The sequence below is a fragment of the Polyodon spathula genome, chromosome 25 (genome assembly GCF_017654505.1).
Source record: "Polyodon spathula isolate WHYD16114869_AA chromosome 25, ASM1765450v1, whole genome shotgun sequence".
NCBI lineage: Eukaryota > Metazoa > Chordata > Actinopteri > Acipenseriformes > Polyodontidae > Polyodon > Polyodon spathula.
The window spans coordinates 9,701,260-9,728,285 of NC_054558.1; the positions used below are offsets into that span (position 1 = coordinate 9,701,260).

The 27,026-nt window shown below is 42.4% G+C and overlaps 1 protein-coding gene across 2 annotated transcripts; it reads left to right on the forward strand.

The window, feature by feature from the left end:
- The first annotated feature begins 1,199 nt into the window (after positions 1-1,199).
- Positions 1,200-26,794, forward strand: LOC121299883 (mitogen-activated protein kinase 14A). 2 transcript variants are annotated; one of them, XM_041228077.1, is made up of 12 exons: positions 1,200-1,661; positions 8,359-8,488; positions 10,239-10,297; positions 13,571-13,682; positions 14,443-14,472; positions 14,877-14,924; positions 15,301-15,415; positions 15,525-15,596; positions 19,005-19,084; positions 21,603-21,681; positions 22,099-22,272; positions 23,040-26,794. In XM_041228077.1, exons 1-12 carry the CDS (start codon positions 1,543-1,545, stop codon positions 23,105-23,107), a joined length of 1,086 nt encoding a protein of 361 aa, XP_041084011.1. In that variant the 5' UTR covers positions 1,200-1,542; the 3' UTR covers positions 23,108-26,794. The 2 variants fall into 2 exon arrangements, with proteins under 2 accessions (XP_041084011.1, XP_041084010.1); XM_041228076.1 differs by lacking the exon at positions 19,005-19,084 and adding an exon at positions 20,302-20,381 and having other exon boundaries at positions 1,201-1,661.
- Positions 26,795-27,026: the final 232 nt, after the last annotated feature.

Genomic DNA, 27,026 nt, shown 5'->3' on the forward strand with positions numbered 1-27,026 from the left:
AACATAAGTGTAAAGAGGATTGGTCCTAGGACTGAACCCTGAGGTATCTCTTTGCATAGAGGTAAAAAGGTTGAAATAATGCCATCCGCTCTTATTGCTTAAGTACAATTTGTTTGGTAACCCTTGAACCAATCCACAGACCTCACTACATCCTAAACAGCATCATTTTGCACACATGACTGTATGATCTACTGAATCAAAGGCTTTACATCCAGTAATAAGGCTAGTGATATGTCATGAATCAGGATACGAAGAGCAGTGTGTGCTGTGATTGGATTGAAATCCTGACAGGTGATCTACTAGGATGTTGTTCTGTTGTAAGAAACTCTTTAATTTACTAAACTCTCAATTATTTTAGCAATAACTGGTGAAACAGATATAGGTCTATAATTATTAAGACCTGAATGATCGCCTCCCTTGACAACAGGGACAATGCTTTTCCACATTGATGGCATTTAGTAAGAGAGATTCAATGAATTAGCTAAAGGCTGAGCTAATGGTTGAGCAATAAGCCTAGTTGCTACTTAACAATAAATAAATAAATAAATAAATAAATAAATACAGCTCCAGACTATCTGGACCGGTTGACTTTTCATGACCAAGATTCGTTAAAGTACGTCTGCTGTTTTTAGACAGTAGTATGGAAGTACAAGTAGTCTAGTGCTATCTTAGATTAGTTAGAATCAATATGTAACAGAGTCCAGTGTTACAGAATGTTCAAATGCTTGGCCAGCCCTAATAAAATGCTTTTTAAAGCAATCAATACCGTCTTTACTCTCAGTATAATTACAATCATTAAATGTCACGTGTTGAGAGCTGATGATAACCCAGCACATTGTATACCTTTCACGTTTCCAGAATGTGTGTGGGTCATTCACATTGCCAGTAGTTAGTCTCAAAACGTAATCTGATTTAGTTTTCTGAATTAAATACGTACATTTATTCCTCAAAGTACGAAACTGCTTTCAATCACGTTCACATTTTTTGATTTTGGATGAATGCTGGTTGTTGTACTGTCGTTGCTCGGAAACAGACCTGGCAGCGATAGCGGATTTGGGGAGTTTGCAAAAATTCCTCATGCGTTTACGCTCGCAGGAAATTCCCACATTGCAGGCTTTTAAATAATTTCCCTGTTCATCCTTACTCCGCCCAGGGAAGCTTTGTATATGTCAACCATCGATGAGTTAGTGGAGCTCCCGCGAGAAGCGCTTTTGTACGCGAGAGTGGCGTGTAGAGGAGCGAGTTCCACTGGGAGCTCCAGACCGGCTGTGCGCGATAAAGGCATTGCAGCAGATCAGCTGCTGACCGAGTGGACAAACCAGAGATAAAAAAATAAATAAAAAAAAAAAACACACAAAAAAACAAAAATTGGGCTTCGCTGCAACCACCGTCTATCCGATCTACTGTTTGATTTTCAAACGCGCGTGGATCTTTGCAACTGAGGGCGCCTGCATGTAATTTTTTAGGTTTAAATTGTTTTAAAAAGCAGAAGTTCAGAAGTTGGCGTGTTACTGCTAGTGCAGGGGATTCGTTTCTGTAGGAATGTCGCACAAGGAGAGACCCACTTTTTACCGACAGGAGGTCAACAAAACAATCTGGGAAGTCCCGGAGCGGTATCAGAGTCTGTCTCCGGTTGGGTCTGGTGCTTACGGAACAGTATGGTAAATATATGTTTTATTGCATTTAGCGATTGGGTTATAGCACAAGTCATTGCGTTATGTTGGCATTGCAGGCTTGCTTATGTGCAGGCCCGTGTTCTTGCTCAATCAAAGCTGACACGCAAACCACGAACAGGCCCGCCTCGCTGCACTGAGACACGCTCGGTCCAGTTGTTCACTCCATACATATAAATACAGCTATGCCTGCAGAGAAGGTGCGCCAAAAACGAATGCCTGGACTGAACAACAGGTTTGCAGTTGTGAGCTGCAGCCCTCTTATAAAAATAGTGAAGGATGCCAGTGTTGCATGCAGTTGTACCCCTTGATGCTGTGTAAATGTAAAACAAACATGCTTTGCATTGAGGCACGGTACATGCTGTTTTGTCCAGAGTTAGTGTGTCAGTCGCAGCCAGTTCTCTTTTGTTGTACCTATTTGCTTACTCAGCAATATAGACCAAAATGGAAACTGTCCAAATTCATTTTTATAAGTGTTTTATTACATAATTAATATATGATTTTTAGACAACAGGCATGTCCTGTATGCAGTTTCTCCAGTCATTTTTATTTTATTTTTATTATAGATATGAGGCTAGATTAGCATTCATGCATTTTGGAGCTGCTGTGTTTTCAGTTGTATCAAAAAAGATCTTTTGTACTGCAGACTACTGTCTCAAGAGATTCAAATCCTGTTTTCAGCACAACAGCTCGTAATGTGTGTTTGTTTTAAAGGTGAAACATCGTGTTAACCTGTTGCTTTATCGAGTCTGCCGGGGTCACATATCAAGCACAGCGGAAAATGCAGCAAATATTATAAACGTCTCATTTAACGATACATGTGTTTGCTGGGATCTGATGATCGTTATCGTTTTTTTTTTTTTTTTTTTTTTTTTTTTTTTTTTTTTTTTAATGATGCACCGATCATTTTGCCTTCTGCAGCCCTAGTCAAGTAGTTTGGCTTGAGAAGGTAACAGGAGTGAATCAGCGATTAGATTTCCAGACTTTTAAAGAATTAACTGTGCATTGTACTCTACCAGCTCTATACTTCGTGACAGGACTACACTTTGTACATTTATAGTTTCGAAACATATTCTGCGTCTTTAAAAAATACATAAATACAAGTAAAATCCCAGTAAGTGTTGCAAGTGGTTGTGAGACTCCTCGTGTGTTTGGCAAGATGGTCTGCTCGCCAGTACAGTATGCGCTTGCTCCTGTGCCCCTTCATTGCTGTTCTGTACGATAGTGAGCATCTGTTGATGTAAGACTATGTAATGATGTCATGGCATTATCGCCAGTTATGACTCAGTAAGGTGGATTAGTTGGAGCTCTCAAACTCTCCAAGGTCCTCAGCCCATGAGTCATCATACTGAAACACATCAGTTAGGATTTGCTACATGTTTTTTTGGGTGTGGTGCCCCATATAAATATGTTCCTTTACTTCTTTACTTGTGTTTTGTCCTCTGATCAGTAACATGTCATTAGTATGACAAACAGCATTTTGATATGTTTGCTGATCAGAGCTGGCTGTTGTGTTTTAACCTCCTCCTGCTGCAAATATAACCCAAGCACACTGATTTCACCAAGGCTGGTCTTGTGTCCTTGTCCTACCCCTACAGCTAAAACTGCTAAAAGGCTGTGCAAGTTGCGCAGGTAAGTATGGGAGACTGCAGAAAGCAGACATTCATTTTATTTGTGAACACTACTATTCACACATGCAACACAAATTTTTATTTTTCGTGTTCTGGACGGGCACTTCAGTGATCCGAGGGCATGCAGTTAAGTGTAATCGTGGATAGTGTTGAAGCACTCTGTTTGACCCGTCTCTTAGCTAGGTGACAGGGCTTGTGCAGGTTTACTTTCATCTGTTACTGTCAGACCTGTGGTCCGCTAAGGCTGACAGGGCTGCTAATTCCTTTGTGTTTTGGAGACAGTGAAGCAGTAGTCTTGTGGGATAGCGCACACAGCGAGTCCTGTAGGAAGCAACGCAGAGAAAAGCAGCAAACTAATAGCATCCAGGCCAGGGAATGTTGTGCTCTGTACAGCACCAGAGAAGGAAAGGGGGATTCCGACTGCATGGGGACAGGCACTGGAGGCATTCTGAAATGGAAGAATCCAGAGTTAACAGCAGGACTGTGGGATGCAACTGTTTACTGAATCACCTCGGGGGCGTTTAGTGTGAACTTTTTTTTTTAATATTTCTTCTCTTTCATTTTCCATACATGGTGGTTCCATTCTGTGTGTACAGTTAATGCAGTTGTCTGAAGGCTGTGGCTTGGAGAGCAGGTGAAGTGTTTTGCAGATGCTTCAGTGCACAGGTTTAGAATGTGTTGACTGTGTGTCCACCCGTACAGTAGTTTAATCTTTTCTGAGCACCATGAAGCTACGATCTGTACTTGCATGCCCCAGATGGATTGTCTTCCTGATGAGGCTGCAGTGAACTCTGTGCTTGCATGCCCCAGATGGAGTGTCATCCTGCAGTTCCTCGAACCCTGCTTGCCGCTCCGCTCCCCTGTCGCAGTGCTGTGAGATATTTGCAAAGCAGATGCACTCTTTCCATTGCATGTTGAGAGGCACCTTTCTCATCGCTGGAGGAATTAAAAAACCCTTCCAGCTGCAGCACTTAAACTCAGTGGAGTTACAGAAGCTCAAAACTTTATGGAATGCTTTACCCAGGCCCGTGTGGTGTACTCTACACCTCAGTTACCACTGCACACTTAACAACTTGACTCCAGTTTTGCGTGGTGTACTGTACACAATGAGTATACAGTTTGAGTGTAGTCATTTTCACAAGATGTTTCAGTGTGTAATTATATCAGACAAACTCATGGTGACTCGACTAGCAGCTGAAGATAACAATTAAAAAAAAAAAAAAAATCAATCAATCAAAGTTCCCTGAAGAAGACAGTTGTTTGTGCTGGTTCAGTAACACTGCAGGGTTTCACTGGTAAACACAAGCAGGGCTGTTGACAGCAACAGCAAACATTTGTATTTGTGAGCTGAGTGAGAATACCGCCACAGCTCTGTGGTGTGTCTGGTCAGATGCAAGGCATGTCTTTCACGTGACGCTGCCCAGATTCACATGCGCTCACAGTGCAGTGTTCATTTTGAAATCCTGCATCTTGCAGCTTCACTGAAAGGCTGTCAATCTATGCTTTGATAGATGAGCTATTTGCATTTTCTGTGTAAACGATCCTTTTAGCATTTGAAGCGTCATTTCGAAAGCGCAGCTTGATTTTATAATTCATAATTCTCTTTGTAGTTCCCTTTTTTTGTATTTTTCAGACTGTACACTGATTGGGTTCAGTCACAGTGGCTTGTTTACAAAGCATGAAACTACTTCAAATGATGAAACCTTTTGAAATAATTAGAAAATCAATGCAAGATCCTTTTAAACCTTTACAGCCTTAGTTGAGTGTGCTTTTTTAAAATTGCCTTTTCCTTGTACTAGAACATGAGCTGAAAATGTTTATTCTGCAAATGAATGCACTGGAGAGCAGTCTGGACTCTGTGCTATTTCACCTCCTCTAGCTGAGCCCTGTTCCCTAAAACAAAAGTGTATTAAGCAGGAAATCTACAATATAGATTTTTTTTTTTTTTTTTCTTTTTAAATAGTCAAGTACTATATTTTTTACTAAGCTGCCATTAGCAGTACTGTCTGTTCAAAGCAATGAACTCTGCTTTTTTAAGTTGACTTTGCTGCTTGCGTAGTGAAATCAAGCATGTGCCAGCGATAACTGGAGGGTATCTCATTGCATACACAAGTTCAGACACGACGCCGCAAGTGGAGACGTGCTGGGATGCAACAGCAAAGCGAATCCTGCCTTTTAGGGAATGTGAACAAACTAGACTGGCAACCAAAAGCACAAAAGGCTGCTTGAATTGTGATAATGTGTCATAGGAATCTCGTACAATGTGTCGGTAGAGTTGATGTTTTTGTACGTTCAAGGTAGCAACCACCCCAAATATACAAAGTGTTTTAATACACAGACTGGCAGTGGGCGCTACGCGCTCACACTGTTGTCTTCATGATGACCCTTGTACTTCTGTTGGCTGTGCCATTGGCAATACTCTACCAGCCGTCTTTGGTGGCTGTGGCCCCAGCTTGTGCAAATATCACTAATCGAATAGAAACTACCTTGTTATTTCAGCAAGGAAACATGATATTTTTTGGCTTGTTGTCAAAGAACATTTTTTGTTTTGGAAGAATGTGACTCCCAGTACTGTGCCTGGTTTTAACAGCGTGTTCCAGGGGAAAGGGCAGGCCGCTGGAAAAGTGTTCCTCTAAAACATTTCTTTTTTATCTCCTCGAGGTGGAGCTGTGAAGCCTGTGATATTCTATTCTTTGGACTGTAAAAAGGGGCTTATTTTAAATATGAGTAATAATAATAATAATAATATTGTTATTTATTATATAATTATTTCAACAACCTTTTTTTACAGATTAATACACATTACTTCTGTATTGCATGCACTTGCACGCATTTGTGCCTTTACCAAATCAAAGTAGTTTTTTTTTTTATTTCTATATCTTCCCCCTAAGATGTATTCTGAAAATGTCTAACCCTGCTTCTACAGTCACGTTTATCATGCACAGGCTTCTGAACTTGGTTCACAGTTGCATGTAACCCACCCACCAGCCCACACAGCATGACAGAAGCTAGTTATAGTTGGACAGTGTGTTTTGCAGACGCTTATGGGCTGTAAGTGCACTCAGTTTAATGGTTTTCAGCAACGCAAGTACATTCAGTAGGTTCAAACCTGCTGTGGTGGGTTGAGGTCATGTGTTCTGTAATCTTTAAGACTGAAGTCGGGTGGAGCTCAGTGCTGGAATATGGTTTGCACAGTGTCATGTGGGGGTGTTGGTGTGATACTCGTGAAATGGTAGTGTTCGGAGTCTGAATGGCTTTGCTTCACTCTGGGTCTCAGTTTGCAAGCTGTTTCACATGCTGACTGACCGCAAGTTACAGGGGCTTCTGTTTGTTTCTGTCTGATTTTTATCTAACCAGAGGAAACTGAGAGCTGCTTCTGAACTTAGCTGGTCACCCACTGAGACAGTCCCACTGTGCAGAGCAGCAGTCTCACTCTGCAGCACCCAAACACGTTTACCCAACTGCTAACACTGCAGCACCCAAACACGCTCGCCCCACTGCTAACACTGCAGCACCCAAACATGCTCGCCCCACTGCTAACACTGCAGCACCCAAACATGCTCGCCCCACTGCTAACACTGCAGCACCCAAACATGCTCACCCCACTGCTAACACTACAGCAAGCAAACATGCTTGCCCTACTGCTAACAATGCAGCACCCAAACATGCTCGCCCCACTGCTAACACTGCAGCACCCAAACATGCTCGCCCCACTGCTAACACTGCAGCACCCAAACACGCTCGCCCCACTGCTAACACTGCAGCACCCAAACATGCTCGCCCCACTGCTAACACTGCAGCACCGAAACATGCTCGCCCCACTGCTAACACTGCAGCACCCAAACATGCTCGCCCCACTGCTAACACTGCAGCACCCAAACATGCTCGCCCCACTGCTAACACTGCAGCACCCAAACATGCTCGCCCCACTGCTAACACTGCAGCACCCAAACATGCTCGCCCCACTGCTAACACTGCAGCACCCAAACATGCTCGCCCCACTGCTAACACTGCAGCACCCAAACACAGTCCTGCACAGACCTATGGCCTGGCATTCCACAGTTACTTTTTATAGTATTGCCTTATCCTCTAGTCATTTAAACCAAACACAGAAAACTTTTGTCAAAGACAGTTGTCCTTCCGGAAACCATTAATAACACACATCATGCAACCCAAAGCCTCTTCGTCTACAGCCGCTGTGGCCAAACGTTTTGCATCGCCTATAATTTTTTTATATATGAATGAATTAGAACCATAATTGAGATTTTATTTAGCGTCATGTAATCAAAGAAACTACAAAATGATCTTACAATTGTCTACCAGAAGTCATAATAGTACAGTATTTCATGTTAAGTTCTGAAATGTCACATTTGTCAGTGTGTCAGTTTTTCATTATGTATATGGACTGTGCAGGAGGTATTTGAGGGACTGCTCGGGGTTCAGTGCAGGAGGTATTTGAGGCACTGCTCGGGGTTCAGTGCAGGAGGTATTTGAGGCACTGCTCGGGGTTCAGTGCAGGAGGTATTTGAGGCACTGCTCGGGGTTCAGTGCAGGAGGTATGTGAGGCACTGCTCGGGGTTCAGTGCAGGAGGTATTTGAGGCACTGCTCGGGGTTCAGTGCAGGAGGTATTTGAGGCACTGCTCGGGGTTCAGTGCAGGAGGTATTTGAGGCACTGCTCGGGGTTCAGTGCAGGAGGTATTTGAGGCACTGCTCGGGGTTCAGTGCAGGAGGTATTTGAGGCACTGCTCGGGGTTCAGTGCAGGAGGTATTTGAGGCACTGCTCGGGGTTCAGTGCAGGAGGTATTTGAGGCACTGCTCGGGGTTCAGTGCAGGAGGTATTTGAGGTACTGAGGGGTGAAAGTCTAACCAAAACAGTTCCTTTTTTGATTTACTTGTGTGTGTCAGCTAAGAGTGCAGCGTTTATTGAGTTTTATTTATTTATTTTTTTTAAAGAGTGAAACCCAAGTAATCTGGTCAACAAAGAAACTTCAGTTACTTATGTATTTATTTTGCTGTGATTAAACATGTTTGTTTTATCTCTCTCTTTCAACAGCTCCTCCACTGATGTCACATCAGAACTCAAGGTGGCTGTAAAGAAGCTTTCCAGACCTTTTCAATCCATCATTCATGCAAAGAGGACTTACAGAGAGCTGCGTCTGCTGAAACACATGAAACACGAGAATGTAAGTGTGGACAGCCACCCCGCTGCATGGAAATGTTCAGTGCAGCGCCGCTGCGAAGCTAGTGGAAGCCCCCTGTGCAAGATCATGTCATCTCAAGCACTGCAGTCACAGCTCTCCGCTCTGCAAGCGGGTGTGCTCTGGGGTTAAAAAAGCTGCCACTTGTACTACTGGTGTAAAAGATTGCATTTAATTAACACAAAGTTACAGAAGGAATATGTTCTTGTGTGGCTGTGACAGGCGGCCCAGTTTTGGCCAGCTACCTGCAGACTCTCTTTCTAATTCTCCCCCTGCACAATGCTTTGCTCCCTGGAGTAAACCCTGTCACAAGGTCTGCTTGACTTGAGCTGTGACTTCATCCATGTAACTGCAAAACCTCTCTTTCCAGCTGCTGTCTTTCTGAAATTTGCAAGATGAATGTGGAGTTGTCTGTTTTCTTTTGAAAAGGGTGCCAGTTTTGTGGCTGCTTTAAATGCATGAAATCAAAAGCGTTTGGGTTGTGTTTTTTGGAGGTTTCACAGAGCACAGGGTGCGCACTTTTCCATGTTTCGACCTGGGATTTTTGTGTTGTCTTTTAAATGACTTACTCGTGTGCTGATGCCAGAATGGATTTTAAAACAGAGCTTGAAGCCAATATCCATCTCTGTCAATCTACCTATCTGTCTGTCTGTGTATCTCTAACTCTCTGTATCTATCTCTATCATATATTTGATAGATAGACCTATATTAAAATAGGGGGGTTATATATATATATATATATTATATATATATATATATATATATATATATATATATATATATATATATATATATATATATATATATATATATATATATATATTGTAAACGATCCTTTCACTTTTCACGTTCGTTGCCCCTTTCAAAGTAGACCCAGGACACAGAAATGGAATTGATTTAAGTGCTGACGCGCACTTTTAATAAACACCAATCAAATAAATTAAACAAAACAAACAAACACCTAGCTCCTTCTCTGGAGCACTAACTATACCGTCTGGAACCTAACTGAACCAGGCCAGCTAAGCTGTTTACCTGTAACCCAAACAGAACTCACAAGGTTTAACACAGCACTTTACCTTGACTGCTTGGAAGCAGACCACACCTTCTGCCTCCTTAAGCACAGCAGCCCCGAACAAACTGCCTGTCTCTCTTAAATACCCTACACCTGGCTCTAATTTACAACTGCCACCAGGTGCAGGGGATTACTAAACAATTAAGCAATTAAACAATTAGACCCAAATATGCATTCTCACAAGTTTTAGCAGGGAAGGATTTTAACCCCCTCCCTGCTACCTTACTATATATATGTATATGTGTCTATCTGTTTGGTTTGTGATTAATTAATACATAATGTTTTAATGCTTTAATAATGGTGGTCAGAATGCCGTGTGTTTTTGTTCTTCGTGATATTTAACACGTTTTTAAACAGCAGAGCTCATCACAGGAGTGTAGTGGCTGCAAACATGTTGCATTTACATACAGTAGACAGGATAATTACATTAGCAGGGATGGGAATAAGACTCCCTTTGCATAGCAGTTTGATCCATTCCTGGTTTTATTATGAGTCTTATAACAGAGCTTATTACTGATACACTATGGATAATCAATTAATAGCAAAACCTGAAATAGGTGAAACTGCTATGCAATAGGAGTCTTATTCCCATTCCTGTTCTTCCTGTAACATTGCTAATCATGAAGCCAGCATTCTATGACAGTACTGTTTCTCTTCCCCCAGGTGATTGGACTATTGGATGTTTTCACACCTGCAACAAGCCTGGAAGAATTCAATGATGTGTAAGTTAAACTTCCCGTCCATCTCATAGCTACATTCTAACAATGTAATCCTCTATTTCGTGTGTTTTACACAGTACAGTGTTACTCGACGCATAATGAAGAAAATGAATTCTGACTGGGAAATAATCAATAATAGGATGACTGAGCTAAATTGAGATCTGAGCATATCTGTACTGCTCTTCTGGACAAGAAAGTAAGGACTGGCTTTCTCAAAGCAGTTCATGTCAGTCAGACGTTAGTTATTTCAGAAGTGAGACTTTATTATCTTTAATAATTATCTTCAATAATCATCTCCCGTGATAGAATGCTTAAAATCCATTAGCTAAAGTAGAAATAGATTAGTAACAGCAGCAGTGCATTCTCCGCACCACACAAGGTTGTTATTGTTTTTATAGATGCATTTCCACTGAGTAAACACGGCTCATGAGCTGGCTGAAACAAAGAACATTAAATCTTGTTTACCTTCCTAATGGAGAATCCAGCGATTCTCAGCAGTGAGCTGCATCTATCCTCTCCTGACGACAAACCCTAAATGTGCACAAGCTAGAATAATGCACAGTTAATTATGACTGCGCTGGAGACAAGGAGATGTGGAATTTCTTCTGACTCCACTGGTAATACTTGAATTTTAATATGTAAAAATTGACAACACATAAGAATAAAGTGCAATAAGAGATTCTGATGCTGACCTAGGTGTTAACCCTTTCCGGTCCTATGTCGGACCAATTTTCCCTTTCCAGTCTGATGTCATCAAAACGATATAAAGCACAGGTCTCTAGTTGTTATTTCTCCGGAAAAAGTCAAGAAATCCTTTCAATGGCCGAGTGAGATGGATAGGAGCCGAACAAAGCCAAAAAAAAAAGCGTCTCTCATAGCCCCATCCACTACAGAGATAACATGGACACAAACAAAGTAGATAGCTGCTTTTGCATCCAGCACTCAAAGAATATCACGGACATTTGCAGAGATTTGAGATGTTATAGTAATGAAATAATGACTTGGATCGCATTCTTGAGGAGTTTGGTGATAAAACGAGTGATCAAGAGAGGATTTATCAGTGTGCACATCTAATAAAGAGGTATGTGAAAAATATAGCAAACAAGGGGTGGGGCTTGGCTGGAGATACATTACTAAGTGTCCTGTTGATATGCAGGGCCTTTTAAACCTGTTTTACTCTCGGGGGGGGGGGGGGGGGGGGGGCGGGGGCGGGATTTAAATTTTGGCGCGCACAATTTTATTGGACCTGGACTGGACGTCGCTGAAATAAATGGACCGCTAAGGTGTTGAACGAGTTCACTCGCATGTGTCCTGTCTGCAGTGAGACCCCTGCAGTGGGTCTGTTCTGCTGTCCCAGAAGAGGCTTTGTAATGCTGTTGCTCATACCAAGCGAATGGGAAGTGGATGTTCCGAGCTGTTTAATCTTTTGCGGTCCATTTATTCAGCGACTGTCAGGCGCATCGGGTCCAATTTATTTACACACGAGCGGTTTATTTTACACACGCTGTTTAAAAGTAATTTTATTCACAGTAAAACAGGTTTAAAAGGCACTGCACATCAACAGGACACTCAGTACTGCATCTCCAGCCCTGCCTCGCTTCTTGTTCGCTGTATTTATCACCTATCTCTTCATAGTAGTGCATACTGATAAATCATCTCCTGATCACTCGGTTTATCACCAAACTCCTCAGTAATGCGATCCAAGTCATTATTTTATTACTATAACATCTCAAAAAGCTCTGCAAATGTCCAATTTTCTTTGAGCGCTGGATGAGGAAGCAGCTGTCTTGTCTGTGTTATGTCTGTGGTGAAGGGACTATGCGTATTGCTCAGATCCGCCTCCTGTTAGTTTCTTTTTCAGCCTCTCTCGGGCATTGAAAGCTTTTCTCAGCTTTTTTTGGAGAAAAAGCCACTAGGGACCTGTGCTTGACGTCTTTTTGATGTCGGACAGGGTCCGACACCAGACAACAAAGGGTTAAGGGCTCCCTTGTTCTCGGCTGCCCAAGCTCGCAGTCGGATTAGTGCTTTCCTCACTCGAACTCCTACGGCGTTAGCAGGAAATGAAATCCCGCTCTTGCGTGAATGCCATGCAGTGACTCTGGTTGGATTGAAGAGTTTTTATTATTCTAGCTAACCAACACAGGCTGTAAAACCAAGTAGAAAGAAGCAGGACTCCGCTGTTTATAAGTCATTAATTAAGCTCAAATTTAAAAAAAATGAATAAATAAGAGAAAATCAGTGCGCAGGATTCATTCACTGCGCAGGTCTACTAAACAATGAGCAGCACACATCAAGGGCAGATTTAAGACTCCCTGCATAGCAGCTTGGAACATTCCTGGTTTTTCTATGAGTTTAATAAGACTCACCTGAGCCTGTTACCTATACACTGCAGCAAATCAAGCTCGTAGTAAAACCTGGAATGGGTCAAACTGCGATGCAGCAGGAGCCTTATTTCCATCGCTCCACATGGAACTCTTTCGAACAACAGGAAATGTCCTGGCCTAATGCAATCACCAAACTGCCATCTGACATTCTTAAACTGTGGACCCTTTGTGTACAGAGACCCTGTGTCCCACATACTTGGATATCAAGAGACAACACTGCCGAGATGTGCAGTGCCTGTGATTGAATTCCGGATCAGTCACTTTCTCAAGTTTTTTTTTTTCTTTTGGATGCAAGAACTATTTAAGTCTTTGAAGGAAGTGTGTGTTTTGGTTTGTTCGTTTTTGCTTATAACAAAATGGCTTTTGAATGGATGTGTTTCTTGGGTAACTGCAACTCAGTCCTGCTGTGTATGGCATCTTTCTTGGCGAGTATTCATTGATGTGGATTCGATGTTCTTCTGCCAGACAATTACTTCAGTGTTTAGTTTGCCTGTCTGCCACCTCTTTGGGGCCCCATTCCTGCTGCCCCGGGGATCAATGAAATAAAATGACAGTAGCGAGAGAAAAGAAAACAATGATAATTAATAAAGATTAATGATATTAACGAGGATAACAAGTTCTTAATGGAAGCCAAGCCAGTGATGCCATGTCTGCCGAATAATTCTTTGTTATCCTAGTAACAGGCAGGCCCCTCTTGGTAGTGCATTGAAAGCAGAACCTCTCTTCCTTCCGGGGAATTGCAGTGCGCACACACACGCACACCCGACACGCTACATTTTTAATAACAGGTTCAGTCTTTATGAAAGATGCACAGATACAGCATATATATATGATGTTCTATTCCAGTATGTGCACATTATTGCTTTGAATGACTGTTAACACACTGCTCCAGGTACCTGGTGACCCACCTGATGGGAGCAGATCTGAACAACATTGTGAAATGTCAGAAGCTCACAGACGACCACGTGCAGTTTCTAATCTACCAGATTCTCCGAGGTCTCAAGGTAGGCAGCTGCAACGCTTCTTTAAGTTCAGGAATGCCTCTTGGTGAATTTCCGGTTCGACGTGTTTCTATACAGTCCTGTTAGTACCGCTTTCTCATTGGATAAGATTACATTGACTATACGCACTGCACCCTGCCTCTCTACAAAAATGGATTAACCTTATTAATGATCTAAGACTACATTTACAATAACGGTTACTGTTGGCATGCATCTGTGTATCACACTTACATTTTTTACATATTTCCAGAGAAGCGCTTATCCAGTTGATGCTTGGTAAGGATATCTATTAGGACAAGTTAAAGAATGTGCAGAACAGAGGGAGCCACTTCATTGGCAGATGCATGTTCCAACCTGTTCAGATGTTGCCATGCCAACAGCTTGGATTTGGGAGGGGCAGGGTGGTGTTCTGGTGCAGTGGTATACGCCTGCAGTGTGTCACGAACACGCCTGTATGTGTGGATATTGTACCAGATCTGCTTCTTATTGTGCTTCAGGATCACTGTGTCGTGACTGCTCTTAACTTGTGGGTTGCATGGCTAAGAAAAAGCAGTTCACCTTCATTTCATGTACTTCTGTTTCCAAGAAGCTATTCAACTCGCTGTCAATACATGTCAGCCAGTCCCTATGTTTTATTTTTGACTTAAAACTTGCTAATTACTCATCGAATCAGTGGTATAGATTATGAAGACACTGGCTTATTGCACAACTGTAAATTGTTCATTGTCGACATTTATTTTTTTTTCTTTTTCCCCCCTTTCAGTACATACATTCAGCTGATATAATTCACAGAGTAAGTATCCCTGATGCCTTCCTAGTGTAATCCCTGTGGAGCCGCAAGTATTTTTTAGGCACCTGTAAGTGTACTACAGCTGCGCCTATCTAAAGTGATATGAGACTAGTTAGTTATTCATGCAGTGCTGAGTTACAGTATTGAATATTGGAGAACCATTAGCATGCAAACAAAATTTATTTTTATTGTCGTCCCTTCTGGCAGTGTGACCAGCCTGGACTGGAAATGAAACATGCTTGTGTAAATATTGAATTGAGTGATGTAAAGATTCCACTGCGCTGTGTTTGGGTGCTTGTTATGCATTGCTGATTGAACTCTGGTAACTGGGTGCTTATTGCTGGTGAGGGGGAAACACAAGGAAAGTTAAAACAGAAACATTAAACAGCCTCTTCACCCGCTTTCAGGATCTGAAACCCAGTAATTTGGCAGTAAACGAGGACTGCGAACTGAAGGTGAGAAACTCTACATGGATTCTGAATTTACAAAGAATATAGATTCGATTAAAATGAGCTTTTATAACTGATTGAACACACAAACTGTAAAGCATGCTTTGGGGAAGGAGGAGCTGTACCTTCTGAGCACAGAATCTTTCAGCATTCCCAGATTGTGGCATACAGAATACATGCTTAAACAAAATATCTGTAGAGATGTCTTATTTTTTGTTTTTTAATTTAAGTAGAATGGTGCTCTTCAGCTGTGCAAATGTCTTTCCCACAAGCATTCTTCTGCCCTGTTCTGTTGCTGAAAATTAGCAAACTGACCGATGCCCATCGTATGCAATGCTTGTGTGTGTGTGGTTTTATTCATGATGCCCTTTTGTTTTCCCAGATTCTGGACTTCGGTCTGGCCCGTCACACGGATGATGAGATGACAGGCTATGTAGCTACGCGATGGTACAGAGCCCCTGAGATCATGCTGAACTGGATGCACTACAACCAGACAGGTGTGTGCGGCAGGGATGTGACTGTGCGCTGTCTGTGCAGTATATGTATATGTTTGCATGTTTACTCTTCTTTTTTTTTTTTTTTTTAAATATCTTTTTCTTTTTGTAGTTGATATTTGGTCGGTCGGGTGCATTATGGCCGAGTTGCTCACTGGAAGGACCCTGTTCCCCGGCACAGATCGTATCCTTTTTTTTTTATTTCCTTTTTGTTTTGTATCCATGTCTTCTTTAGAAGGGCTCATTTTCTTGGGTGTTATTCTGCATTCTAACTGCAGTAGTGGTATGCTGGATTCAGTGTTTCCTGTTAAATCAATACCTGGATTGTTTTAGTTGGGCTGCAGTTGCCTGCTGTAAAATGAAGGGCTTTTAATACAAATTTTCTGTTTTTATTTTTTTTTAATTGTTACAAAGTGTTTGTAATTAAAAAAAAAAAAAAAAAAAAAAAAAAAGAAAGAAATTGGATTCAATTTCCCGTCAAAGATCCTTCCTGCAGTTAATTAATTTGACCACCCAGGTGTTGGCTACATTTGTGCCCAAAAGTTAATTGTGTAAAACGTATTAATTGTTGTTTGACATTAACCTTGCAATGGCCAAGTATTTGAGAAACGTTACTATATTAATGTAAGTAGACTATGGGCCCAATCCCCCCCCCCAACTGTGGGCAAATTGCCCATATAATGCATTTATTATGGAGAAGCGATTTGCCCATTGGGGAAACATATGACTCGGTTCATTGTACCAAACACAATTCAAGATCTGGCCTGTAACTCGTAGAGGATGTGCTGGTTAAAAATACACCAATTTTATGACAGACATTCACCCCCCACCCCCCCTGTAATTCTTGAGTAGGGGTGTATATCTCTCTCCATATGTAAACTACAGTGCCATTATGCCCCAATATATGCATGGATATCCCATAAGCTTTCACAATATGTGGTTCTGTCATGTGATTGTGAAAATGCAGAGTGCATTTTGCAGTAACATTGTTGCCTTTGCATGTGATGCTAACTCCTTGCTTTCAGTGATTCTCTGTGCTCTCACTACGCTTTTGCCTTGTCTTGCCTGTTCATCGTGGAGCAAGAAGAGCTTGAATTTGCATGTGCCATGGTGTTCGTTAACCTCTCGTAATCTTTTTTCTTACTAACTACTCGCACGGACTGGAATTGGAAAATACGTGTGTTTCATGTTACATCTGATTTTATAAATGGGCTATTTTCCAAAAAATCTTTTAATTTGCAAGACTGGTAACTCCTATTCCCTGTTATGTAAAATGAGAAGAAATGATTGCTAAGTTGTAATCTTGCCAATGTTGCAAAAAGCATAATTTTGAAAAATCCATTTTGTTTTTAGATGGTGTCATAAAACCAAGCAGCTCTGCCCCTGTCCCTGCCCCTTCATAAACGAACAGCTCTGTCCGTCCCTGTCCCTGCATTAACAGAACAGCTCTGCCCCTGTCCCTGCATTAACAGAACAGCCCAGCCCCTGCCCCTGCCCCTGCATTAACAGAACAGCCCTGCCCCTGCCCCTGCATAAACAGAACAGCCCTGTCCCTGCCCCTGCCCCTGCATTAACAGAACAGCCCTGCCCCTGCCCCTGCATAAACAGAACAGCCCTGTCCCTGCCCCTGCCCCTGCATAAACAGAACGTCCCTGTCCCTGGCCCTGCATAAACAACACATGTAAAGAATCAATAGCAATAAAATAGTGACTGGTTTAATTTGCTCTTTTTCAAATCTTTCAAGTGCACAGAGAACTGGGCGGAAGATTTATGAAATTAGGTGTAACATATCTAACATAAATTGTCTGTGTCTCTGCAACAGAACACAGAATAAAAAAGGATATTACCATGGCATGCTGAATCATGTGGTGTGTGTGTGATTTTTATTTTTTTTCAAGTTCAGATGCAGTTTTATTGTTAGCACAGAATTTGAGTTTTAAAAAATAAATAAATAAATAAATAATTGAGTTGCGACAGTTTTAGTAGAACCAGGATCTTTGTGACGACCCCCCTTTTGTTCTTAACATGTTTGTCAGAGTTGAGAAATGAATTTGCACACAAACGTTTCATTTTGCTTAAATCTCAACTTGATGACCCCTAAACGTGATCGGAGCAGTAGGGATGCCGAGGTGATTGAGCTTTATTTGGACCAGTTTGATGCAAGACGTCTTACTCTGCTAGTGAAATTCCATGTGCTCAGGCTCCTTATTAATTGATATTCAGAAACAGTTTTTCACGGGCTCCGAGACAAACGCAGCAGCTTCACGTCAGTCTGGCGCTGTCGTCGTGAGCAGCCTGGGCCTTGATGTAAAGGTTATGCTGTTGATTGCAAGTTTAATCCCAGCAGACAGTCAGATCTTTGTGAACACAGTAGATGCAGCAGTCACTTGCACAGTCAGGGCTCTCTGTAGCAGTCAGCTTGTACAGCACAGTCAGGGCACTCTGTAGCAGTCAGCATGTACAGCACAGTCAGGGCTCTGCAGCAGTCGGCTTGTACAGCACAGTCGGGGCGCTATGTAGCAGTCAGCTTGAACAGCACAGTCAAGGCTTTGTAGCAGTCAGCTTGTACAGCACAGTCAGGGCGCTCTGTAGCAGTCAGCTTGTACAGCACAGTCAGGGCGCTCTGTAGCAGTCAGCTTGTACAGCACAGTCAGGGCTCTGTAGCAGTCAGCTTGTACAGCACAGTCAGGGCGCTCTGTAGCAGTCAGCTTGTACAGCACAGTCAGGGCTCTGTAGCAGTCAGCTTGTACAGCACAGTCAGGGCTCTCTAGCAGTCAGCTTGTACAGCACAGTCAGGGCTCTCTAGCAGTCAGCTTGTACAGCACAGTCAGGGCGCTCTGTAGCAGTCAGCTTGTACAGCACAGTCAGGGCGCTCTGTAGCAGTCAGCTTGTACAGCACAGTCAGGGCTCTAGCAGTCGGCTTGTACAGCACAGTCAGGGCTCTCTAGCAGTCAGCATGTACAGCACAGTCAGGGTGCTATGTAGCAGTCAGCTTGTACAGCACAGTCAGGACTCTGTGGATACCATAGATTAGTCACTTGTACAGCATCTCTGCTTGTTATGCTTGTTCACTGCTTTCTAACTGACTCTTTGACAACTTTTTTTTTCTTTTTTTAATTAACAAAAATAAAAAGCACTTTTGCATTTACATACAGAACTCGAACTCAGATGTCAGCGAGTTGCTCTGCATTTGGGTGGAATAAATAATTTCACTGGAGAGAGTGTGGAAGTGGGTGAATTGACAGATTACTTTTCTGTTCTGTCACCTGTATTGCTGGCATTTGGTATGTTGGGTACATTTAAACTTTGTGGCATCGATGGGGAGGGGGGGGTCGGTCTAGAATATTGAGAGAAAGAGAAGTTGGTTTGCCAAACCTGGATTCTGTCTGAAAACACTGGCCTGCAGGGTCAGTACATAGTTAGTACATGTTTATCTGAGGAGTCTGCCTCTTGCACTGTACTGTTGCACCATATAAAATCTACAAGCAGGGTTATTAATGGTGCAGCACACCTGTCGCAACTTTAAGTGGGTTTATCATTTTGTGTCCTGTAGCCTCTTCCCCAAACATTTTCCTTTATGCTAACCTGTTAGATATTGATCAGTTGAAGCTAATAATGCTGCTCGTCGGGACCCCAGGGTCAGAGCTCTTGATGAAAATATCTTCAGAGTCTGTGAGTTGTCTTTGCCTGTGTTGTTGGGCTGCTTTTTTGTAGTGAAAGGCCTAGTGACCTTGCTTATCTTTTTTAAACTTTTATTAAATACGGGGATGGCATGAAGTTGCTTGGCTTGGGGGTATGTCAACATGTGCCATGGCTTTATCAAGCTGTTGTATCTCGGTACAGCCACAGAACACAGCAAGGCCGATATGTTCATTGATTCTTAGCACTATATCTGGTTTGAGGCCTCAGCTCATTCGTTCAGCATTGTACCACTCTGTGCTGTGGGCTTCAACAACACCCCCTATGGGCCAGTATCAGAGTTCTGGGTATTACTTTCAAATAATGACACAATTTCATAATGAATTCTGACTGAACACCACAGGAGAACACCTGAATATCTTGGGCACTTCCTTGGCGTTCTGGAGGAATGCAGTATCCGTTATTGAAGTGTCACCCGGCTCTGCACTCTGTCGGCTAGATAAATCACAGCATGCGTGGAAATACCTGCTTCATGCCAACCCTGTGCGCTTTGTCTCGTGTGTGCTCAGACAGCATGAAACTCTGTGCCTTCCTTGACTGTTATGATGCAAACTTGAAACACCTGAACATGATCTGCTCATAACTTTGGGGGGACGGGGACGGAACATGCAACACACAAGCTTATTCACACTAGGTGCTTTTTTTATTAAGCTTCATTACAAATACTGTAACTGTTATATTACAGTAATTGGGGGGGGGGGTAGTAAAGAAACTGGGTTTCTAACACATTTTTTCCTTCACAGCTTCAGATTTCTTCCTTGCAAAGGGAGTTGTCAGGAATTGAAGGGGTGGGGGTGGTGACCTTGAACTAGAGAGGGAGATGCCCTCTTACTGTAACCCAAGCAAGCTTCAGAATTGCCTGAACCAGACCCCCACCGCAACCTAAGAATTTTGTAGCCCCCCCCCTCCTCCAAATGGGACCTTCCAAAATGTACCACTAATTTCTGACCACTCCCCTAGTTTTGGTTTTCTAATAAGTCTCCCAAAATGCTGCATTAATTCACATGTATGTTTTTCTGTTGCACTTTGACCCTTTCCACTAACTTTCAGCCTTGCATGGTGTCCATTTCTCCCTTTCTCTTACACCTAGGAGTGTTTTTTTTATACAAAAACCTTGCAGTGATGTGAAAAAAGAAGTGTGCTTGTTTTTTTGTGTGTGATTACAAACCCCTTGACCCGGGTATATTAAGATATAAACCAGCTACAGCAGATTATGCGTCTGACAGGCACCCCTCCTGCGACTCTAATTAGCAGGATGCCCAGCCATGAGGTGAGACACCCGTCCAATGCCATCATTACCCCCATTTTGTTTGAGATGCTCCCAAGCCATATCTTAATCTATAAATCTACCCATTATTGTAAACTTCTGCTGCAAGTAAGATGGTTCTTGTTTTTTGGTATGGCTGGTTTTTAAGATCCAGATTAGCACTAGTCTTGCACCACCTGATGTTAGGGGAGCTAGTCAGTGGCTTCTGCTAATGAAGTGAACCTAGGCATCAGTGTGGTAAGCAGGAAGCTTGTTTCCCTGAAGCTGGAACTATCAAGGGGGATGTAAAGTAACTGGGCTGGCCACAAGGTCTGCTGAAGTAAGCGTGCACAGAAGGATAAACGTCACAGCATTTTGTAAACTGGCACGAGGAGTTGTGTCTTGGTGTAATGCTATGCACGGTTACTGTGGGATGCTGCAGCTTTGTAGAATGTATACTAAAAAGGTATCTCTAAAGCATGTGTTTTGAAATCAGCATGGCTTGAAGGCATCAAAGCCAGGCTTAAATAATAACAATAAAAATAGGAAAAAGAGCTCATTATGTAAAGTGTCTTTTGTTATATGCAGTCGACTGCCTTCTTTCTCTAAGCGGATCAGTTTGGATTAGGAGTGTAAATTCTGATGATTTGATTGGAAGGATACCTTTGCATGCTGAAATGTTTTTGTGAACCGTGCCAAATCCAGAGCAGGACTTTAAGAACACTGCTGACTTGCATTCAGTAAAGTAGTGCTGGAAAATCCTGTATCCTGAAGGATAGAGCTCTGTTGTTTATCAATGTTAAATTTAATTCTGTTTTTTAAATCCGAGCATCACTTTAGTATTTATTGTGCTTTAACCTGGCGGTTGTTCTAATTAAAGGGGGAGTAGACCGCAGGTGGGGCTGTTTTGGAGGTTCCCCTGCCAGCACCACCACCCTGTAGTGTGCTTTTTGGGGTGTATGCTGTGCTTGGAACTCTAATTGCACCCTGTCTGACAGGTCTTAGGAACCAGCTAGTTGCACTTTCATTTTCTCAGTCTGTCCTAGAATTCTACAATCAAGGGTAATTACACAGACATTTTGCTAGTCTTGGGCTTCTATTACAGTGGTGTAAAAATGAGCCGGCTGCTTCTGTTTAATCATGGTCCCTGTGCCAGTAATGAGTGAGACTTGTGTGCTGTGTGTCATGTTCTGACTTTTTTTTTTTTTTTTTTTTTTTTTTTTTTTTTTTAACCTGTTTCAACAGGCCAGAAATTACATTAACTCTTTGCCTCACATGCCAAAAAGGAACTTTGCTGATGTGTTCATTGGAGCCAATCCAACAGGTAAGCATTGCTAGAATAACAACCCCCTGTTTTAGACGTTCCCCCAGTCATGATAACAAAGCACAAGGTTATACAGTTGTTTCAGAACAGCTTCTCTAGAACATGTTTGTCATTTCTAAATTCTGTGGAATTGATGCTTTAGCTATTGGAGATGAACAGGAAAAAAACAAAAACACGTTTTAACAGTGAGAGTGCCTTATTGGTCATAAAATACTATTCCGGTTTATGGATTGAAATGTGTGTTGTTGTACTGTATTTACACATGAAGTTGACACCTTGACAGTGTATCCTGTACAGTACAAATACATTGATTATTGTATTTCTAAAAATGCAGTATTTTGTCAGTGTGCAAACTATGGTTTGCAGTCCCTACATTGACTCCCACATTACCTGGTGTTTTGTTTCTCTGCTGCTCAGCTGTCGACCTCCTGGAGAAGATGCTGGTTCTGGACACGGATAAGAGGATCACGGCAGCCGAAGCGCTGGCACACCCCTACTTCACACAGTACCACGACCCGGATGACGAGCCGGAGGCAGAGCCCTACGATCAGTCCTTCGAGAGCAGGGAGCTGGAGATCGAGGAGTGGAAGAGTAAGCACTTCACAGCATTTCTGAAACCTGAGCAACTGTCTTGCATTCTAGTGTAAATAAATAATTTATCAGATTCGTGGTCTGGCTGCATACCCTGAGTCCAGTCATTGTCCTGGAGGGCCATTCCACTCCAGGTTTAACAGGTAAAATGATAGCATTAACTGCTTTAGGTTCTGGATGCAGGTTTAATTGGGTCAGTTGAGCAATTTAGAGCCAGGTTAGAACGAAGACCAGGGGAGGAAGAGCCAGTCTTGGCCCCCCTTTCCTAAACTCTCCCAGGAGGGGTTTCGCATCTTGGTATCGCTGCATGAGACTTACATATAGACAAGATAACTGCTTCACATGTACTTGTGCTGAAGGCTTCTCCAGCTGTCTTGTGTGTATCAAGTCAGTAGTTTAGCTCTGTTCCTCTTCTAGAATCATATCTGGGAGTGGTGTACAGCCGCTTTTTGTATAGCGCTTGAGTTGTTTCATGTTGTAAATGTTAAAGAAGGAACAGGGTTTCGGGGTCTGTGTGGGTCCTGTGATACAGGGACCAGGTATTACTTGTTTTAAGGATTGTTTTGTTATCTTTTTTTCTTGTGTTTATCCAATTATAACAAATTAATTCAGTGCAGCAGCCCAGGGCTGCAGCAGGTTGCTGACGGCAGTATTTGAAGCAAAGTCCCTTGAACTTGATGTGAACTCAAGAATGTTGTAAATTCAAGCGATTTCCTCACACTTGGACTGTTTTAAAACATCTAATTGATATTTTCTGTTTTTCCCAGGGCTAACCTATGAGGAGGTGATCAGCTTTGAGCCGTCTCCTTTTGATGCAGATGAAATGGAGTCTTGAGTTGTTGAAGTGCTGCTGTTCTTTCACACGCGTTTCGTTTTCCTGTCGCACTGCAAGGACTTTCTCCCTTGCCGGACATCTTCTAAACATCATTCAAGTGCCTGCTGTGTGTCAGCTCTGTCTGGGTTAAAGGGTTCAGAAGGTTTCTATACAGCTTGGACTGGGTTCTTCCTGCTTGTGGGTTAAACACTTGGCTTCTGTTTCAGGACTGGGACAAAGTATTTTATTTTGTATTTTTGTTGTTTTCTACCATAAACTTCAACTAAAGGTTTTACAGTAGAGAGAATGATTAGTTTATATATTTTTTAAATGTAATTGAATTCGGTCATCTTTAAAGGCTGATTAGTTGCTTTCTGATGGAGCATGGCAGAGATGAACACCTACAGTAATTAGGCGGTTCCTTTACCATCTAATGGTGTTTTATTTGGAAAGAGCCGGAGTTGCAAATAAGATTAGATACCATGCCAGTAGATATGGCAATCTGTGTGACTTGTGTAATGTGCACCACACCAGGAATGTGGCTCTGAACACAGTAATACACCACAGCAGTAATACTGTACTTCGATCTCTAGAAGATGATATATCCTGTTCTGGTATGCAAGCCAGTTCATACTGGTATTGTGTTTTTATGATTTTGCGCTGTTTGGAATTGAAACAGTATTATAAATTGAATGCACGTGAAATACTTTGCAGAATAGTGCTAGGACCGATCTTAAATTGCAGTTTGGAGGGAGTTTATTTTTTTAAATGCAGATGATCAGATTAAAGGGTAAATGGTAGAAGGAAACGTGCGTGTGTGTGATTGTTGTGTTTTTTTTTTATTTATTTAAATATTGTGCAGTTCATCCTAAACAGACTCATTCTCATGTCTGAGGTTTCCAGTTAAATTCTGATTTTAGAACTGTGAGAGGGAGCAAGAGAGAGTAATCTTTGTTAAGGAATATGCTGTTTTCAAAGTAAAACAATTTGTCCCAGTTTCTTTTTTTTGTGTGTTTTACCATGTCTGGTCACTGTGACTGTGTTCAGTATTTTCTATGTTAAGCTTTTGCCAGCACTTGTAATTCAGATGTTTGTAAGCCTTCATATCAATGTAATAGTGCATGCCCACTGTACACAGACCTGAGGAGCCCTCTTGTAATCGTGCATGCACACTGTGTACACAGACCTGAGGAACCATCTTGTAATAGTGCATGCACACTGTACACAGACTTGAGGAGCCCTCTTGTAATCGTGCATGCACACTGTGTACACAGACCTGAGGAGCCATCTTGTAATTGTGCATGCACACTGTGTACACAGACCTGAGGAGCCCTCTTGTAATCGTGCATGTACACTGTGTACACAGACCTGAGGAACCATCTTGTAATAGTGCATGCACACTGTACACAGACTTGAGGAGCCCTCTTGTAATAGTGCATGCACACTGTGTACACAGACCTGAGGAGCCCTCTTGTAATTGTGCATGCACACTGTGTACACAGACCTGAGGAGCCCTCTTGTAATCGTGCATGTACACTGTGTACACAGACCTGAGGAACCATCTTGTAATAGTGCATGCACACTGTACACAGACTTGAGGAGCCCTCTTGTAATCGTGCATGCACACTGTGTACACAGACCCGAGGAGCCATCTTGTAATTGTGCATGCACACTGGGTACACAGACCTGATGAACCATCTTGTAATTGTGCATGCACACTGTACACAGACTTGAGGAGGCCTCTTGTAATGGTGCATGCACACTGTGTACACAGACCTGAGGAGCCCTCTTGTAATCGTGCATGTACACTGTGTACACAGACCTGATGAACCATCTTGTAATTGTGCATGCACACTGTACACAGACTTGAGGAGGCCTCTTGTAATGGTGCATGCACACTGTGTACACAGACCTGAGGAGCCCTCTTGTAATCGTGCATGTACACTGTGTACACAGACCTGAGGAACCATCTTGTAATAGTGCATGCACACTGTACACAGACTTGAGGAGCCCTCTTGTAATCGTGCATGCACACTGTGTACACAGACCTGAGGAGCCCTCTTGTAATCGTGCATGCACACTGTGTACACAGACCTGAGGAGCCCTCTTGTAATCGTGCATGCACACTGTGTACACAGACCTGAGGAGCCCTCTTGTAATGGTGCATGCACACTGTACACAGACCTGAGGAGCCCTCTTGTAATCGTGCATGCACACTGTGTACACAGACCTGAGGAGCCCTCTTGTAATAGTGCATGCACACTGTACACAGACTTGAGGAGCCCTCTTGTAATCGTGCATGCACACTGTGTACACAGACCTGAGGAGCCCTCTTGTAATCGTGCATGCACACTGTGTACACAGACCTGAGGAGCCCTCTTGTAATCGTGCATGCACACTGTGTACACAGACCTGAGGAGCCCTCTTGTAATAGTGCATGCACACTGTACACAGACCTGAGGAGCCCTCTTGTAATAGTGCATGCACACTGTACACAGACCTGAGGAGCCCTCTTGTAATCGTGCATGCACACTGTGTACACAGACCTGAGGAGCCCTCTTGTAATTGTGCATGCACACTGTACACAGACCTGAGGAGCCCTCTTGTAATCGTGCATGCACACTGTGTACACAGACCTGAGGAGCCATCTTGTAATAGTGTATGCACACTGTACACAGATCTGAGGAGCCCTCTTGTAATCGTGCATGCACACTGTGTACACAGACCTGAGGAGCCTCTTGAGCGTGAGCCAGGGTGCACCTCTCGCTTTATCTTAGAAACGTTTGTTATTTGAAAGTAAACCCTTTTATTATTATTATTATTATTATTATTATTATTTATTATTATTATTATTATTATTAATTAAATATTAGCAGCGGTTTGAAGAACCTGAAACTTCATTTTGGGGTGGGAAATAGAAAGAGAGACCAAAAATCTAACATTGCAAACAGAGAAGCTGAATGCATTTCTTTATATAAACTGGTGAAGCGATTTAAGGAAAGAGTGCTTTGCTTGTTTCCACGATCACGCACTTTCACCGTACCCTCTCCCAGGCTACGGGACAGGTCTGGTGGTCTGCTTCTCAAGTGATTGTTAGACTGGAGGGGTTGAGAGGTACCTTGTACTCCACCAGTGCAGAACAGCAGGCTCTTATGTGAGTGCTAGGACTGGAGTTCACAGCCCTTGCAGATGTGTCTCCTCAGTTTGGACACGAGACACACCCAATCCCAGCAAAATCCGTTCAGGTATAAATAGAATTATTGCAAAGTGCAGTTCAGGATGCACGTAGCTAGATCAGTTATTTGGGGAGGGAGGGTAGTTTTTATTGTGTTTTCATTATAAGATGTCCTTTACTCGATCCTATAAAGCAATATCTCTGACGAGCATGTCTTTTCTTTTGGTGTGTGTGTGTGTGTGTATGTATACGGGATTTGGAATGGGAATGTGAAATGGTGCAAATGTAAAATAAAATAAAAAAAGTTAAAATACAATAAAATGAAAGTTAGCATAACATATTTATAAATGGGTGCATCATCACAAGTGTTTTTTTTTTTTTTTTTAAGTTTTTTAATACACTTCCATTATACAGAGATTCAAATTCCTGTTCTATTGTGTGCTCTTAACGATTCGTCGTTGTGTTAAGTGATGCAGTCTAGAGTAACCGTGCAGTACCACTGTTTCAGACAAAATAAAGGCAATTATTTTTCAGACGCTGTCGGTTTCTTATTGGGAAGAGATTGTAGCAGAAGTAGTAAAGAAGTTTGCTGGCAAATAAGCCAGTGAGCCTTCGACAAGAACTACACACGCTGTCCAGCTCTGTGTTTAGCCCATTGATTTTATTGTATGTTTATCCTTTATTGTTTTTTTTATCTACCACAAAGAGCTTTCAGATACTGTGCACTACCTGCTGTTTTATTGCTGCTCGATGTCTGATTTGAAT